Consider the following 19,728-nt stretch of genomic DNA (forward strand, 5'->3'; position numbering starts at 1 on the left):
CCAAAAATTCGGACCTTTTGGGCATCAAATCCAAAATATTTAGATTTTTTTGTGCAACAATCTGAAAAAGTTGCAGCAAAACATGAGAAAAATTCGGATTTTGATAAATAACCCCCTTGAAGCTGTCAGAAAGATGTAATATTTAAATGATTAAATAAATGTAATTTTTACAGCCTTTTACACTGGTAATCCAGAATAATGCATGATTTTACACAGCATAGCATGAAGCTGAAGGACAAAAAAACGTAAAAATGCAAATGTATTAGAAACCGCGTTGGCACTCATCCACTGAAAAGTGCACCAGCCACCATCTATGCATTTGTTCCAGTGATCCTCTCTGGTGACATGGACACAGCGCATGTGCAGTAGATGAAGATATTTTTACTCTAGGCATATGTGCACTATGCGGGACAGCACAGAGGATCTCTGGAGCATCAGGAAATTATCCCAGTGCAGCTCTCAAGAAATACCTCCTCAGGAGGTGCACATTGTCGTTTTAAAATAGTAGATGAGATGAGTAAATGTGTCACACCTGCACGAATTGTTGGATGTTAGGTGGTTATTGTTAAATTCCTAAATTGTCACACTGGGATGATATGAGACCTGTGGTAGGTAGGAATCGTCGTTTTTACTAGCCAATTGGGTAAAATATTTGCCAAGTAACAATCCCACATGGCCTTTCTTTAAGCAGTTTTTACCTTACCAGCAGTCTGCCTTGTCTCTCCCTATTTTCCTACCAGTGGTGTTACTATAGAGGAATCAGACCCCACAATCGCAGGGGGGTCCCAGACTGTGGGGTCTGCTTCCTCTATAGCTAATAAAAAAAAGCCCTCCTCCCCAGCTGCTGTCTTACCTGCGGCTAGAAGAGGGACGCAGGAGTGTGAGAAGTTTGGTGGGAGGAGGCAGGCTGGGAAGTGGGTGGGAGTGTACGGTGCCCCTCTAAAAAAATGTTTTAGCAGGGGGGCACGGCACACTCTAGTTTCACACATTAGAAAATAGTACTTAAAATGTTAATGCGACTCATATCAAGGCTCTATCTCGGTCTCCTGAGTCTCTGTGTTGGCATTACATTTTGGTAATATAAATGGCAGAACCTGCACATAAAATCAATTATCACTTGTAATGTGCCTGGTTTGAAAACTGTCTAACTTTTGTCTCTGATTTATATATAAGCATGCAGACCTCATACTAATGAGCAACACTTGCAAAATGCATAAAATATCTGAGACATGATTATTATTGTTTATAAAATAAACTTAAAAAGTGATAAACCTGGCACATGGGAACTCAGTTTGGGTTTCTGTAGTAACTGTTAATGTGATGTCAGCAGTGAAATAGTCTTTTGTTTTCTCTAAAACCTCATTTCACATTTAACATTTCTCTTCTGACCTTTCCACGTAGGATCTGTGTTATGCACTATACAATAAACATGCATTTTTGAACTCTGAGGCCATTGCAAAGATAATTAGGACTTGTCTGACTTGCAAGGGAAGAACAAAGTGAACTTTATCACATCAGAGGTCACCCAGTTGTACGATATTTCATAAAAGTATGAAATGCATTATGTATTTCTGTTATTAAAATCCTTCTTACCTGTTAATAATCACTCCTAATGTAAAATTTGATTTGGCCAAAAAAATTCTGTTTGGAGAAGTTTTAAATGGTCTCTGATATGCCAAAGTGATTGCACCTCTCACTGTAAACAGGTGTGTTGTTTTGTCCAAATTATTGTCTCGCCAACACTGAAAGGTTTTTGGATTCTGACCCAGTTAAAATGAGGGATTTTGGAATATTGGAGCTGCTGGTGCCCAGGTGCCCATGAGACCTGAAACCATTACAGAAATGGTTTTCTAGCTCTACTCAATGGGGACCATTTGTGCCTAAATGCAATGTAGGTATTGCGGTAAACTGTGTAGCATAATAGTAATATACAAAATTAGGGACCCCTAGGCCCAGTTTTTATTTTATACTGAACAATTCTGTTAAGAGTATTTCAGGAGTGCATCCAAGAACGAAATCAAACTGGTCTATCTGATCTTCTTGAAGCACTATAGTAAACACCAAAGAACTATGCAGCATGAGAGATTTAATTGCCAATAAACACTATTATCTCTGTTTAGACCATGGAGTTGCCAAAGTGTGGATCAAATGCTAAATCTGCAACACCAAAAGGAATGCAGTGATTAGTGTCAAAATAATGGTTTTAACTTACTCAATGCCATGTAAAAAACAGACAAACAATGAAAAACCTGCAATGAAACCAAGAAAATGGTTGACTTTACCAAGATAGCAGGAAAATGTAATACAAACTTTCTAAGTAACCACTGTATGTAAAAGATACCATCCCCCAACCTTTCCCTTACTGTGTCGTTTCTTGTTGGAAATCCCAACGTTTGCTTTTAAGGCGGGATGATTATAATTTGAAAAATCAATAAACAGTAAAATTAAAAAGAAACCAAGAAAACGGTTGCACAAGAAACATTCAGAGAATTAATTCTAATGCTGCTGGTAACATTAACAAAGCAAGACAGCTGAATGTGGAATTCCAAAGTTAGCAAGGACAAGCAAAATTACTGAATTTGATGTTGCAAAGAAGTGAAAGAAAGAAATTAAATTAGTACACCATTGATCTTTTTGAGCTAATTAAAAAATATCATGCAACATTCGGTGTTCAGAAAGAAAAAGATGGCAAAGACAGCAAGATCAACAGCAAGATCAACAGCAATATGAAGCAAAGCCTGACTTTAAGATAAGGTAGCATGGGCAGTGAAACAGCTGCCAAAAAGAAAAGCCCATGGAGTTTACAACATATAATCAGAGCTGCTTAAATCAGCACCAACAGCTTTTGATTGTGATGACAAAGTTCGGAAGCACCTGATGAAATGGAGATTTTAGAACACTCTGTTCTGGTAATAAAATCACTGTAACACACCCAAGACTGTGTTAATGTTGTAAAAGGTGGGCAAAAGTGTTGTATTCCCATTTATATATACAGAGGCAGTATTGAGGAACATAACTGTGGATGAATAGGAAATTGAACCAAAAATTAAAACATCTGTAAGCAAACACAAACAATAAAACTAAAGTCAAGACAACAGCTGGGTCTCATGAGATCATGATGAGTATTGAATTAGTCCTGGATTTCTTCCTTCATTCCAAAAACAGTAACTTTAGATCTGAAATTAAATCCAAACTATATAAATTGGGCATACTGCAATGACCAGCAAGGAGAAGATCTGAAAAACAAGGACATCAGTCATAGGGGTTTATTTATCAAAGAGTGAAGTTACATATCAGCACAGTCCACTAGTGTGAAATTGTGCCATTGTCCATTCATTGCTATGGGATTTTTAAAGGCATATTTATGAAAGGGTGAATTTCCACTTTCACCATTTGATAAATACTTTTTTAAAAATCCCATAGAAAAGAATGGAGAGTGGCAGAATTTCACACTAGTGGACTGTGGTGATATCTAACTTCACTCTTCGATATATATATATACCCCTTAGAATCAAGTGTTTCATTAGTCAGTGCTAATGTTTATCAGAAATCTCCTTATAGTCGCAAAAACTAGATCATAAAAATAAGTTTGGGTAAATTCTGGGTTTGAAGGTGACAGTGCAGAAACAGTATGGACAGAGAAAATAATGAGCAGGATTTAACATGTATTTATTTGTATACTCTTAATTTTAAAACATGGTTTGTAACATATTTTCATGGCTGACAGATAATCATTTTGAAAGCAGATTGCATTGTGTAAGAATTTATGTAAAGTACTTGCATGAAACATTACAATAATCATGTTTGATTTCTTTTTGTTTTAGTTATCTACGTCTGGAAAGATTTCAGGCACCAAATCAGCTGATCTAAAGGATAAATACACATTATTGTACCAGACATTGAAGCGGTAAGGCATCTTGTTAAACTCTTATATCTAAAAGTGTAACTTCTACTGAGCAGGGACCTACTACATTCACATATAGCACTTACTATTTGCTTGCATTAATTTTTTGCATCTATCTGTTATTATTGTTTGCACCCTATTTGTTCTATTAATGTATTGTTTAAATGTACTGCATATGGAACTAGCAATATATATAAATAAATACAACATACATGTCAGAAATCAGTTTGTGGCAGAACAGTACTTTTCTACATCCACTGGATTCACTGGTTTTGTTTTTACCATCAGCCGGGGATCCATAGGTTGAGGGTCATTCTGATAGGTTCTTGCAAGTTACTCAACACTACCCCAGCACCTGCCCTTCTAAAAGGCTGTGTGTGTCATTCATGTAGGAGAAGGGTACGCATGGGTGTCCATAGAAGGGGTAAGGGTTTACCCCTACTTTGCCTCAACTTTGGCCCTGGATTTAGTGGCAAATTGGGGATTTTACAAAACACGAGGACACAGTCGCTTGCTTACCTGCCACAGTGCAGAATTATGCACAATGCGGGTCTCAAATTCAAAGCGAATTGCTTTATGCTTTGCTGTGAATGTGATCATGCACCTGACTCTAGGGGGGGTTATTTATCAAAGGTGGAATTTTAGGGTTTTATATACCTTGAATGAACTTACAACTCGAATCGTTTCTAATATAAAAAAAACTCAAATGGAAAATCAAAAATTGATTGAGTTTTTGGTGGAAAATAACTCGGAACGCTTGAATTGATAGAATTTATAGGCAAACCCCTCTGAAAAAAACTCTAACATTATGAAGGCTATTAATATCTTCATGGTTCAAGAGACCTCAGCCAATAAATTCTACATGACCTCAACAGGTTTTAGATGGTGCATTTTCAGATTCAAGCTACTGTATTTACAAGGTCAAGGTATAATACATCTAGAAAAATTTAAGTTGTTTTTAAAATTAGAGGTTTTTTTTTTAACCCGAAAATGTGAATTTTGAAAAAATAAACTTAAAAACTTGAATTTTCATGGAAAACACAACTTGATCCTTAATAAATAATCCCCTAGGTTTGCTGACCACAGAATTTACAGACTAGAAAAGTGGGGTCAGCACATAATATTGTATCTATCATTTTTAGTAATCTCTACACTATAGCAATGCAATGTTTTTATCTTTACAAGGAAGTGTTATATGTATGTATTAGTTTATTTTTACATTGCCACGTGTTAGCTATTACTTAAAATACTTAAGTCATGCAATACAGGAAATAGATGGACTATACAGAGAAAATAAAATTAGAGTCAGGTTTTTTTGTACTACATAGAATTTTCAAAGGATTAAATCTCTAGCTAACACATCTGGGACACTTCTGCTTAGAGCAATTTGACACAACTATTCAAGATAGGAGATGTATGTCTTGCTAGACCTCCTGCAGTGCAACTTTGTTTGCTAATGCTAAATGTTTTTACATTTTGAATACAATTTTACAAATTTTACAAATTTAGGGGGAAGGCACACAATGAGATTAGTCATCTCTCAATTCATCAGCGATACTGTGGGCAGCTAATGTCCCACTGACAATAACATAAATCAATGGGAAAACCATATGCAACACTTTTTCTCTGTTTGTAGTGTTTTTCTGATATAACCTGATATTTTCTTGCAAGGCATTAAAGTAGAACTAAACCCTAAAAATGAATATGGTTAAAAATGGCATATTTTATATACCAGTCTAAAGTTAGCAGAAATTCAAACTTGTCACAGGGGGTCACCATTTTGAAAGTGTCTGCAACACTCACATGCTCAGTGGGCTCTAAGCAGCTGTTAAGAAGCTAAGCTTAGGGGTCGTTGCAAATTATTAAGCAGAAAATTAGGTTGTTCTGTAATATAAGTCGATACTACAAGGCTGATTATTAAATTCTGATGCTAGTTGCACTGGTTTCTGTGCTGCCATGTAGTAATTATCTGTATTAATTCCTAATCAGCCTTATATTGTGACATTTATATTCTATTTGTACTGTATATTGTGAGTGGGTCCCTAAGCTCAGTAACTGACAGCAGCACAGGGCATGAATCAGCAGAAAAAAAGATGGGGAGCTACTGGGGCATCTTTGGAGACACAGGTCTTCCCTGCTAAAGGTTTGTGGTTGCCTTGGGCTGGTACAGAAGCACAAAACATAATGTCCAACATTTCTAGGCTACTTCTTTAGTTAAGCTTTAGTTATCCTTTAACATTGGCATTGGCCCTCCGTAGTGCCCAGTCCCCTTCCTCTACTTTTTTCCTGAGCTGCCCTAGCTCTGCCCCTGACCTGTCCTAGCTCCACCCCCATTTATGGTTATGAGCCCTCTGTAAACTAGGGGCATTGGTCTCCTGGGTTATCCTTATATCAGAACTGTTTGAACAAAACCCAGGTATAGCCAGGGTGTATTTGCACATATTAATGCCATTGACAGGGTGGAGGATGGAAGCATTTTTTGGCCAAGCCTCCAAGGAATCCTTTTAAGCAATCCTGCCTGTAAAAAAAACCTGTTGCACAAACAGGGACATTGGAAATATCTTTATTAAATAAATCAACATTTCAGTCCTCACTGGAGCTTTTTGCTGTGGCAGAAATGCTCAATAAAGGAGTCTCCGATGTTGAAGTCTCTAATTAATTACTGGAGACCATGCTTGGCTCCACAACTGTGGTCTATTTCATATTGCCCAGTCAAATAGAAAACAGGTATCTATTTGTTATGTGTAGACAACTGGTATATGCATGTATATTGCTTTGTTTCTCTAACACGGAAACCACAGTTGAGATGTGTAGTTGTTTTCACTTTTTAAGTATGAATGTGGTTTTTGTAATCTTTTACATCAACATAAGGTGTGTCTGCTTTTGTTAAATGGGATCAATCTTATAAACATGTTTTTGCTAATTATGCCCTGTGACTAGTCTGACTGGGTACAAGAAAAGAAAAAAAGAAAAAAAAAGTAATTTTTATTAAGAGAAAAGTAACATCAACAAAATTAGCTGAATAGCCACAAGTATGACATGCTTAATTGTCAACTGAAAATGCACGTATTTGTGTTATTCAGGCAGTTGTCATGCATGTGTGCGATATTTGAGATGATTCCTGTTGTACACAATAAGATTAAATGTAAGGTAAACACGTCCCAGTGGTTTGAGCTGTGTTATGTGCTATACTGCAACATTTCTTATTTTATTCATACAGTATACAAGAATCTGAAGTTAGACTGTTACAAGATGCCAAACGTTTTACAAATCAGTTGGAGCAACAAGATTGGGAAAAGTCTGATCAGTTGTATGAGGGGTATAACACAGAGATTTCCAGATTGAGAGAGCAGTTGCTAAAATATAACAATGACATCAATGAAGCAGAAGAAAGAGAATACAGTCTTCAGTATAAGCTGGAATGGTAAGTAGGAAGAACATCATCCATCTTTAAAAACAGCAGGCTAATTACAGATCTCCTGAAAACTTTCCAAAAGATGTTTGTAGGACCAAATCAGAAACCTAATTTGCATATTTAAATGTAAAAAATAAAGCAAGTTGCATGATCTTTAAACCATGTTTGTTATATTCAGTTGTTGGCAGCCGTACATTAACAAACTATGGATTTGTACCATGTATAATAGTCAGATTTGAATTCTTAAAGCAGGGGTGTCCAACCTTTTGGCTTCCCTGGGCCACATTGGAAAAAGAAAAATTGTCTGGGGCCACACATGAAATACACAAACACTTTTGATTTGTAAAAGTAAAGAAAATACAAAGAAAAGAACTACAATACCAGTTGGATAACCAGATGAAGCCATACACTGGAATATGGGACACCTGGATATTAAATAGACTTATTATTTTATTATTATGACGTTTCCTCGGGAACTGAGCGTTTCAAGCTGGGCCGTAATCATATCCATCGGGCCGCAGGTTAGAACCCTTGTCTTAAAGTATGATAAATCTCGAAAATCCAATTCAAATTTTTTAAAAAACTCGAATCGAACTTGGATACTTCCCTAATTGAATTTGTCAGTTTTGACCATAAAAAAAATGTAAGAATTCGAATCTGCCCCTTAACCACACATGTTCATGGATATAGCAAAACATCACAATGGCTATTTGTAATGGAAACTACTATTCTTACCCAAGATGGCGTCCAAGATGGCGACCTCCTGCCCCACCGCATGGCTCCTGCTGGGCGCTGCCTTGTGACATCAGCGTCTTCTCGGTCTGGGATTGGTCGCCGGCGACGGAACGGACGCCGGCGTCAGAATCGGGCACCGGCGTCAGGACGTCAGCGTGGGGACGCTGGCGTCTGCGTCTGACGCCAGCGCGTCAACATTTGGCGCCAAGCCTTGGACTATTTAAACCCCATTGCCCTTTTCTTCTTTGCCCAATTATAGGTTCCATTGACTTGTGTTCCTGGGTGTGATTTCTGATTCCTGATATTCTGTGTACCGATCCTTGCCTGCTTTCTTGACTCCGTTGTTTGCCGCCTGAACTGACTTACTGCCTGTACCTTGACTACTCTTTTGGATAAACCTTTTGTACTTCGAACCCGGTGTTTGACTCCTCTTTGGTCCACAACTTCTACTGCTGCGCCTTCGGGCCCTTACAGTATAATTGGGCCATGGACCCTTCGGAGGAGGCCCAAGCACCTCTCGATGTAGGAGGGGCCATTCGTGGATTGGCTTCGCGGATGAAAACCTATGAAGCCCAGCAATCCCATTTCGGCCAGGCTCTGGAGGCAATTCTGGAGAAGCTGACAGCTCTATCACCCGCGGCTCCTGCGATCGTGCCTGCTCCGGCCATTCCTATCCCACTCCAGGTTTCTGAACCTCGTATCCCTGCTCCACCTCTTTTTAGCGGTGATCCAGAAGCGTGCAGGGGCTTCATCAACCAGTGCGAGATTCAGTTTGCCCTGCTGCCAGGTCAGTTCATTTCTGAACGTGCCAAAGTGGGTTATATCATCACCCGTCTGCAGGGAAAGGCTTTGGAGTGGGCATCACCCTTTTGGGAAAAGGAGGATCCTCTGATTGATAACGCCAGAGCATTCGTTCAAGAACTCCGTACGGTGTTTGATGCTCCGGGCCGTGCCACTTCATCCTCCGCCAGGCTTTTCCAGCTTCAACAAGGCGTCCGCTCGGTCTCCGAGTATGCTATCGAATTTCGCACCCTGGTGGCGGAGACGTCTTGGAACAACGACGGTTACCATGCAGCCTTCTACAATGGGTTAGCTATTCGGATTAAGAACGACCTGGTGTCCCGTGAGATTCCCTCCAGATGGGAGGACCTGGTCGCCTTGGCCGTGAAAGTAGATACCCGCCAGAGGGAATTCCAGATCGAACTTGATCGCGAACGCTCTAAGAGGAATTCACGATTCCAGCCTATCCTGGCCCCCCGTTTTCAGAGACCCTTGCTCTACGATCCTGCTCACATCTCGCCCTCTCCACCTCCTGCGGCTTCTGCTTCTTCCTCTTCTCTACCAGCAGAGGAACCGATGCAGATCGGACGGGCTCGTCTTTCCGAACAGGAGAAGAATCGGAGAAGGGCGGCGGGGTTATGTCTCTACTGCGGGGGCAAAGCTCACTTTGCTCATGAATGCCCAGTGAAGCCGGGAAACGCCAAAACCTAGGTAAGTTTGGGGAGACTTACTTGGGTGGAATTTGTCATTCTCCCCGTTCTTCTGCTCAACGTTTCCTCCTCCCAGTGCAGATCCAGTTCGGTTCCAAAAAGATCTCTTCTCAGGCCTTCCTTGATTCGGGCGCAGCTGGAAATTTCATGGACCGAGTATTCGCTGTTAAACATTCCATTCCTCTCCAGTCTTTGGCAAGTCCGCTCCGAGTCCTGGCGATAGATGATCGTCCCTTGTCTTCCGCTGTCATCTCGCAAACTACCCAAGAACTCTCTTTCAAGGTGGGCACCATGCATTTGGAAAGACTGTCCTTTTTTCTTATCGATTGCCCCTCCACTCCAGTTGTTTTAGGTCTACCCTGGTTGTGCCTCCATAATCCTGTCATTGATTGGGCCTCTACACAAGTTTCCAGGTGGAGCCCATTTTGTTTACAGAACTGTTTACCCGCTGTTCCTGACGTTAAAATTTCTTCTGTGTCTTCAAAACCTTCTCTCCCATCTGCCTATCAAGCATTTTCCGATGTCTTCAATAAAAGTTCTGCCGAGAATCTTCCACCTCATCGTCCATACGACTGCCCTATTGAACTTTTATCCGGTTCCATGCCTCCTCGTGGCCGCACCTATCCACTTTCCCCCTCGGAGACTTCTGCTATGAAGTCCTATATTCAGGAGAATCTTCAGAGAGGATATATTCGTCCTTCCATCTCCCCTGCAGGAGCGGGGTTCTTCTTTGTCGAAAAAAAGGATGGTAGCTTGCGGCCCTGCATTGACTACAGAGGACTTAATAAAATCACCATTAAAAACAGGTACCCTCTTCCTCTCATTTCTGAACTGTTCGATCAACTCAGGGGTGCCTGCCTGTTTACTAAGTTGGATCTTCGTGGGGCCTACAACCTCATTCGGATTCGTGAGGGGGATGAGTGGAAGACCGCCTTCAATACTCGTGATGGTCATTATGAGTATCTGGTCATGCCTTTTGGTCTTTGTAATGCCCCTGCGGTCTTCCAGGAATTCGTTAATGACATTTTTCGTGATTTATTGGGGCAGTGTGTGGTTGTCTATTTGGATGATATTCTTATTTTTTCTAAGGACCTCCAAGAGCATCGCAACCAAGTACGTGAAGTTCTATCCAGACTGAGGAAAAATCATCTTTATGCTAAGTTGGAAAAGTGCATCTTTGAAGTCTCTTCTATTCCTTTTCTGGGTTATATTATTTCTTCTCTTGGCTTCAAGATGGATCCGGCCAAAGTCTCCGCAATCCTGGACTGGCCTCTTCCTACCAGCGTCAAAGCTGTTCAAAGGTTTGTTGGCTTCGCAAATTACTACAGACAGTTCATTAAAAACTTTTCTTCCAGACTTTCTCCAATTCTTGCCCTGATCCGTGGTGGAAACAAACCTCAACACTGGCCCCCTCAAGCTTTGGAAGCCTTCAAGTCTCTCAAAGAAGCGTTTTCCTCCGCTCCAATTCTTAGACACCCCGAGCCTCTTCAACCATTCTTCATCGAAGTCGACGCCTCAGACATCGGTGCTGGAGCCGTGTTATCTCAAAGGTCTTCTTCTGATGGTAAACTTCATCCATGTGCTTTTCTTTCCAAAAAATTTTCTTCCCCAGAACAAAACTACGACGTTGGCAACCGGGAGCTGCTTGCGGTTAAGTTGGCCTTAGAAGAATGGAGACACTTATTAGAGGGTTCCACTGTTCCGGTAACAATCTTCACTGATCACAAGAACCTCGAATTTATTCAGTCCCTCAAACGCCTCAATCCCCGGCAAGCCAGGTGGGCACTTTTCTTTTCTCGTTTTAATTTTGTCATTACTTTTCGTCCTGGGTCCAGAAACAGGAAGGCCGATGCACTATCCAGAAGCTTTATTCCTGAGGATTCTGGCTCCGAAGACCCTGAACCTGTTGTTCCTTCTTCCAAGATCATCGCAGCCTTGTTTCCCGCCTGTGCTCCGCAACTACTTTCAGCTCAAGCTTCTGCTCCTGAAGAGTCTCCCCTGGGTCTAGCTTTTGTTCCTCCTGAATTTCGTCCTGCCATTTTGTCTCAGTCCCACAATTCTAAACAGGCCGGTCATCCTGGGATTAAAAAAACCACTGAACTTTTGTCTCGTCTGCTTTGGTGGCCATCTTTAAGAAAGGATGTTAAAGACTTTGTTTCTTCTTGTTCCACCTGTGCCGTTTCCAAGTCCGGACATTCTCCCCCAAAGGGTTTTTTGTTACCTTTACCCATTCCTTCTAGACCTTGGACTCATCTTTCCATGGACTTTATTGTCGATCTTCCAAGTTCTTCCGGCCACACTGTCATCTGGGTGGTGATCGACCGATTTAGTAAGATGGCTCATTTCACTCCTCTCCGCAAACTACCATCTGCCCCGGAACTTTCTGAACTCTTCATTAAACATATTTTTCGTCTTCATGGCTTTCCTGCTGAAATCGTGTCTGATCGTGGATCTCAATTTGTGTCTAAGTTTTGGAGGTCTCTGTGCAAAGCCTTGAATATTTCTCTTCAATTTTCTTCCGCCTACCATCCTCAGTCCAACGGAGCCGCTGAACGTGTCAATCAAGCGTTAGAACAATTTCTGCGCTGTCATGTGTCCTTGTGTCAGGATGATTGGTCGGACCTCCTTCCATGGGCAGAATTTGCCCACAACAATTCCCTTCATTCTTCTTCCCAGAAATCTCCATTCTTCTGTGTTTATGGTTTAAACCCTTTGGCTTTTCCTCAGGACCTCCTACTTACCAACGTGCCTGCCGCCAATGATCAAGCAGCCCATATGATGGCCATCTGGCATGCCACGGCCGCTAATTTAGGAAAGAGTTCTTCTTCCCAAAAGAAATTTGCCGACAAAAAGAGGATTGCTTCGCCAAATTACTCTCTTGGTGATAAGGTTTGGTTATCCACTCGAAATATTCGTCTTAAGATTCCCTCTCCTAAACTTGGTCCCAAGTTCATCGGTCCCTTTCCCATCATTGAGGTCATCAATCCAGTGGCTGTCCGTCTTCTTCTCCCACCCGAAATGAGGATCCCTAATGTGTTTCATGTGTCTCTTCTTAAACCTGCAGTCTCCTCTTCTTCTTCTTCTTCTTCCACAGCTCCTGTTGTCATCAATGATTCCTTGGAGTTCGAAGTTAACCGAATCTTAGACTCTCGCCTTTCCAGGGGTGCTCTCCAATATCTCATTGAATGGAAGGGTTTTGGTCCTGAGGAATGCTCCTGGGTGAAGAAGTCTGATGTTCATGCCCCCATCCTTGTCCGCAGGTTCCACAAACAGTTTCCTTCTCGTCCTGGTCCCGGTGGTCCTGAGGCCCCCCCTAGGGAAGGGGGTACTGTAATGGAAACTACTATTCTTACCCAAGATGGCGTCCAAGATGGCGACCTCCTGCCCCACCGCATGGCTCCTGCTGGGCGCTGCCCTGTGACATCAGCGTCTTCTCGGTCTGGGATTGGTCGCCGGCGACGGAACGGACGCCGGCGTCAGAATCGGGCGCCGGCGTCAGGACGTCAGCGTGGGGACGCTGGCGTCTGCGTCTGACGCCAGCGCGTCAACATTTGGCGCCAAGCCTTGGACTATTTAAACCCCATTGCCCTTTTCTTCTTTGCCCAATTATAGGTTCCATTGACTTGTGTTCCTGGGTGTGATTTCTGATTCCTGATATTCTGTGTACCGATCCTTGCCTGCTTTCTTGACTCCGTTGTTTGCCGCCTGAACTGACTTACTGCCTGTACCTTGACTACTCTTTTGGATAAACCTTTTGTACTTCGAACCCGGTGTTTGACTCCTCTTTGGTCCACAACTTCTACTGCTGCGCCTTCGGGCCCTTACACTATTTTAAATACTTTGATATACAGAATTCATAGGATTACCCACCTGCCAATCATGCTGCGCAACTCTCCATTTCTGAAGCAAGTACACAGATAGGTACGCTTGTGATGGTAACAGGTGGTACGGGGAGGGGTACTGCTGGAGGGACCTGGCGTTTGGGAGAGAGTTTTATTCTCTTTTAAGCTTCTTGGTTACTGGTTGGAATTATACTTTTGAGTTATGTATTGTATGCAGTAGGTGGATGTTCTTACACTAACACCCTGAAAACCTTAGCATTGACATTCTTTTTTTATAATTGCCTAATCTTCTAGGCTTTCTCTCTTCAATGATTTATTGTTCCTTTTTGCTGCTCATTCATTCTATAGATATCTGAACACAAGCTCACATTTTCCATAAGAGTGGGGAATAGGGAAGCCACAACAATTGCTTCTTGTTTGTTTCAAATGTGATAAAGAATGCTTGGCATTTCCATATTAAGACCCAAATACTAATTAAGTCATAATATATTAAGAATTGTTTCTGATCCAAAACAAAAGCAAATATATAATCTAACATATTCATTTTGCAATGGGTAAGCATTTATTGCATTCTTGTTATATGTATTTTACAAATATCCAAACCCTGGTGTAATGAAAAACTTAAGCTTCAAGACTATTGTGCTTTGAAGATTGACAGATACAAAGGCCATATCAACAGTGACCTAAATTTGGCAGACCACAGTTGGGGAATCTAAGAATTAAGCCCAATTTAGCATTTTTAAAAAGTTACTGTACAAACCATTACAAACCTTCATTTGATGATGCTGGAAAGCAACTATCATTTGTCAACTGCTGTAGTGAAGCAGCTGCATATCTGCACATAATATTCAAGTTGAACTGTTGGTGCACAATGCTCCATTCTGTCCCGATTAGTATGAAAATGTCTCCTATTTTCCACCAACTGGTACTAAGAAATTGGAAGATTGGGCCATCGTGTAAATAAAAAAGCTGTTTATTTCTGATGCTATGGCGGGGCTCAGCAAATAAGAGCAGTTCCCATACCCTTCAGTCCATCCTCTGTGTCACTTACATCACCATAAAAACATATAAGATCTTTATTACAAACAGTACCAAGTATTTTGTTGGCTACAGCGGTACCAGTTACCAGAATAAAGAGCTATACTGAATTCTCAGTTCTCCAGTTGCTACTCGAGTTACTGTATGTGTGAGGAAAACATTGGCTGATCCATTTAAGGATTTAAAGGTGTGAGATTGCCAAGTAATGCCACAGGCATGATAGGATATCCTGTGCGATGCAGTGTTAACTATTAGATATACAGGTATACAAGTATATACAAGGCATTTTTTAAAGGAGAAGGAAAGGTTAAAACTAAGTGAGCCTTATCAGAAAGGTCCACCTAAATATACCAGTAAACCCTCAAAGTAATGCTGCTCTGAGTCCCCTGTCAAAAGAAACACAGCATTTCTTTCCTTCTATTGTGTACACATGGGCTTCTGTATCAGACTTCCTGCCTTCAGCTTAAACCTCATTGCCCTGGGCAAGAGCATGCTCAGTTTGCTCCTCCCCCCCCACCCCTCCCTTCTCTACTGTAATCTGAGCCCAGAGCAGGGAGAGACTCAGGCAGGAAGTGATGTCACACAACTTTAATACTGCAACTCCTATCCTAAACAAACAGAGAGTTTCTAGAGCTTTTTACTCAGGTATGGTAAAACATTCTACAGAATAAATATAGCATTCTAGCTTGCACTATTGCAGCTAATCTATTGGCAATAAAATGCCTCCGTAGCTTTCCTTCTCCTTTAAATGTCTGCTTTTCCTTTATATATTTATGTGGAAATTACTAATGAGTTCCTCCCTTTCTGTGCAAACTGTTAAATGCTATTTTATAATTTTATAATTTTGTATGTGGAGCTGTATTCTGTAAACAAAAAAAAAAGGTGTGTGCCAATATTTTTTTATATACTTGATCAGTTTTCCAAAACAAAACAGACACATACAGTAGGTATAAAATTCACCTAGCGAAAAAAGGTAAATATTCACTAGTGCAAAGACAATATTTACCAATGCAAAGTAAATATGCCAAAACATGTTGTACTCTCTCTTTAGATAATTGCCAATGTGATGCTGAATTTAAATTTTTTGCTAAAGTTTTAACTTTTGCCCCTCACTATATATGCCCCATATGAAGGAAAGACTACAGATTCAGATGTCCTGAAACCAAAAGAGCTCCATCTAATATGTATAAAATAAGCATTCTATCTGGCACCCAGGTATAAATGGCACACAGGGTGTGTCCCTGACGTAGAATCAGCTAAACCCTTTTACCCCTTTACCTGAATGGGTATTGCATAAACCCATACTAGTGCATTTTTGGTTGCAGGTCTGGCCCTTTCAGGTGTTTCAAATGGAAGGAGATGGCAGGTTTGGCTTCTACACTAGCTAAAATATGCATGTGGATAAAATGTCCCCTGGGCTATGACCCTTAAGTCATTTGCATTACACCTAATTTCCACAGTCATAAGATGTATGCTTGAGAATCGGCCTTACTATATGGATCATTTACTTACTGATCTGCAGCTTGCAAAGTTCAATTTCAGATGCAATCACCAGGTTTTTTTTACCCGCAAAACACAGAGTTTTTCTTCCACATAATTCCAACATCATTGCATTTGCAAGGGGAAGATGTTCCTGATGCAATTACAGGTAATGCAGAAACATGTGAACACTTAAAAGGGGTGGTTCACCTTTAAATTAACTTTTCGTATGTTAGAGAATGTCTAATTCTAAGCTAAGCCACTTGTTAATTTGTCTTCATTATTTATTTTTCAATAGTTTTTTAACTGTAAAGCTACACATTTATTGTTATAGCTACTTTTAATTACTCATCTTTCTATAAAGGCCCTCTCCTATTCATATTCTAGTCTCCTATTTGAATCAATGCATGGTTGCTAGGGTAATTTGGACCCTACTAACCACGAGAGCCAGCGAATAAAAAGCTAAATAAATCAAAAGCCACAAATAATAAAAATGAAAACCAATTGAAAATTGTCTCTACATCATACGGTACTACAAGTTAACTTGTAGGTGAACAACCCCTTTAAATGTGCAGTTTGATGCAAATAACATGGAATTGTGCTGAAGATTCGGGATAGCGTTAATTTTGCCACTCAAATTGCAGTGTGTGCTTGATTCTTCAGGCACAAGTTCATTGTTGACACCCACTGACAGTCCTGCCCAACAAATATCTTTCTAAAAATTTACCAGATTTCATCCATTGATGCGATCCTCATCCGACACAGGTCTCTGGATGATCTGGTTGTTTGTCCTTGTTCCAATGATCAAGGACCGTTTTGGCCTAGAACATTGGTGGCCAAATTGGACCCAGATCCACTTGTTTGGTGACCTTGACAAATGAGCTCATATAGCCAACTTTGCTTGTTAGGCAAGACCTTAACCCTTCTTCCACCTCTCCAAACAGAAACCCTGCAATTCTGCCTGCTTAAGACAGGTTGTAGTTAAGGGGTGTGATGTAGGATATAGATATGTTGGCCAGTGTGGTTTAAGTTTTGTGCGTGAATTGTGCTGACTTTCCATTTTTTAATGTGGCTACTGTTCCGTACGTGATACATTTTGCATATATGATTACCATTTTGCAAGTATAGCAAACCAGTTGACTTAATTTACTAGTGGAATCTGTTAAACAGACACTTCCATAGGAAACCATAGGTATGGGGTGGGTAATTTGGAGGATCTGACAGCAAATCTGTTAAAGGGACAGGCAAATACTGCTTTCAGTTGCATTTATATTTAGAACTAATTTAACACATATATACTATCAGTTGCCTAAAGTTACATTCTCTTTAATTAAGCAAAATTGTATTCATTATAAAAAGATTTGTAGCTCTGCAATATCTGGAATGTAGAATGTGCCTGTCCCTTCCATAGAGGGTGGCATAATATGCATTCGTTAAGTTCTTTATCTCTTTTTTTTTTTATAATTTCTTATTATTATTCCCTGTACAGCTTGCAAGAGGAGAAGAAACTTTTGGTGCGGGAATATGACAGAATGCCAAAGGCTGGAGTAAGAAGACAAAAATATGTTATATCATATATAAAATGTGTTTACATTATTCTGTTATAAAAGTCTTTATTTTAAAGTGTAAAGTCTGATAATACTGCATTATACAGGTACGCACACTGGGCATGCACAATGACAATAGATTTAAGGCAGTTTATATTTCCATTACAGTAGGCGGTTATTTAATGAGGTGCTATGAAGCCCTAAAACAAATTTAAATATTTCTGCTGTGCATTATCTTACGAAAAACAGTTGTCAAAAATGCCAAATATGTGTCACTAAGCACACAGCTGACTAAAAGAGAGAATCCAGACAATCCCATGAGAATTGAATGCAGGTGAAGGAAACTGACTTCAACAAAGAAACCACTTAAAAAAATAAGGTCCTCTGTGACCACCAACCTCTATAACAGGGGTCCCCAAAGGGTTAAATCTCAGGGGGCAGAGGTTGACACTGGCTGAAGACAAATTTTTGTGACATTTTTATTGCAGAGTTTAATTGAATAATGCAGGGTAGTGGTTCTCCCTTAAAGTACAGAATAGTGTCTTTTACTCTATGTTTTCATAAGGCTGGAACCTAGTTATCAGTTAAAGGGGTCCCATCTAGGTCTGAACTGGCAATCTGGAATTCTGGTAAACACCAAAGAGATTGCTGTAAGATGTCGCTGACTGTAATTATTTATTGGGCCCGTGTAGAGCTGTTTGGGCCTCTCTGTACTTGAAATGCAAGGGCCTATTTGAATCTCATTACGGACATGAACCTGACCATGTGTTTCACTGCAAAGATGGGTCTGAATGGAAAAAGTCTGAATACCGCTGGTCTAGAACATCAGCTTTTAGTGACTTTTGGGACAGCAAAAGCAAAGGCACTGTTGATCAATGGATTTTTTGAATCAAGAACAGGATTTGAATGATGTATTCACTAGGGAAGAACTAAATCTATAATACCAAATCCTCTCAGAAAATATAGCCGACTATAGAGAGTATAGGATATAGAAAAAAGATTGTAGTCTTTTATATATAAAGTTATTAAAGGGAAACTGTACATGTGGAGCCTATGATTAAATACCTAGTGCAGGATACTTGTAAGGCAGCAGATTGTCCTATATTTGCTTAAAATAAAGTCTTCAGATCTTTTACTAGACATTCAAGAGAAAAATACTGCTGCTGTACCTCTTTGTTGCAAAAGTGAAAAATTAAATGTATTAGGTCAGACAACCAGGAAACGTTTCGTGCTTACTCTCTTCCTTTCTCAAGGGAGAAATATACAGGTATATATATCTATATCATTTATTTGTGTGTTTCCTCAACTGAAATATGCTGGAATAAATCAAAGATAAAATCCACAGCATGAGTCAGTTAGTGTAACACAGATAAATGGATAAAATGTTAAATATATTAAAAAAACTTTTACTTCGATCCAGGGACTAGTCCGATTGCCATTTTGGAGTCAGGAAGGATTTTTTCCCCCCTCTGAGGCAAATTGGTGAGGCTTCAGATGGGTTTTTTGCCTTCCTCTGGATCAACTGGCAGTTAGGCAGATCTAAAAAAAATAAAAAAAAGGTTGAACTTGATGGACCTGTGTCTTTTTTCAACATTACTTACTATGTTACTATGTTACTTTGCTATAGTAAAATGAATTACTGTCTGTACTACAAAAATACTAGATTTCCACTACTAAATTATCATTAAGATGGCAGAAAGTGGGTGAATAGCTTGAGTACCCTTGTTAAAAAAATGAACCAGTGCAATGCCTTTTTTTAGAATGTGTAACTGACCAGTGTAACTGCCCACAGATTGTTATCCCCCTGTGCTGAGCCAGAGCTGTTTTTAGTCTGCTGATGTGTATTGGATTTGTGGTGATGTTTGCCTTGGATCCAGTTAAAACAGAAAGCCCACACTGGGAGTTCAAGATCATTTTCTGAACTCAACACTTATTAAAGGGCAAACAGATGGTTGCTCCTTGTAAATCTCTTTTTTTTGGCTCTTCACAAGTGTAGTATTTTTCATAGATTGCATATTGTTAAATTATCTAAAGTCATAATGAAAAGGTTAAACATACTCTAATTTGCTTTAAATATACTTTATCTGAAGGATGTTACACATACTGTACTCTGTCATTGAAAATTTGCACTCCTGTTGAAATATAAACTATTGGAACCCTGGAAAAAAAGGCATATTTAAAAAGTTATATAAAGTCCAACAACACATGACTTAAATAGTTGATGTTCAACTGGCAATGCTGTCATTCTTAACTGAGGCCCCAATACTAAGAAACCCAT

General features: G+C 40.1%; 1 protein-coding gene across 2 annotated transcripts in view; it reads left to right on the plus strand.

Annotated features, from left to right (window-relative positions):
* The window catches only part of ccdc146.L (coiled-coil domain containing 146 L homeolog), a 60,453-nt gene that overhangs the window by 11,205 nt on the left and 29,520 nt on the right, over positions 1-19,728 (plus strand). For both annotated transcript variants that reach the window (XM_018252683.2, XM_018252682.2), the window contains exons 3-5: positions 3,825-3,907; positions 7,125-7,328; positions 17,393-17,450. In XM_018252683.2, coding sequence (XP_018108172.1) covers positions 3,825-3,907; positions 7,125-7,328; positions 17,393-17,450 — 345 coding nt within the window. The remainder of the gene's footprint in view (positions 1-3,824; positions 3,908-7,124; positions 7,329-17,392; positions 17,451-19,728) is intronic.

The sequence above is a fragment of the Xenopus laevis genome, chromosome 3L, assembly GCF_017654675.1.
Source record: "Xenopus laevis strain J_2021 chromosome 3L, Xenopus_laevis_v10.1, whole genome shotgun sequence".
Taxonomy (NCBI): domain Eukaryota; kingdom Metazoa; phylum Chordata; class Amphibia; order Anura; family Pipidae; genus Xenopus; species Xenopus laevis.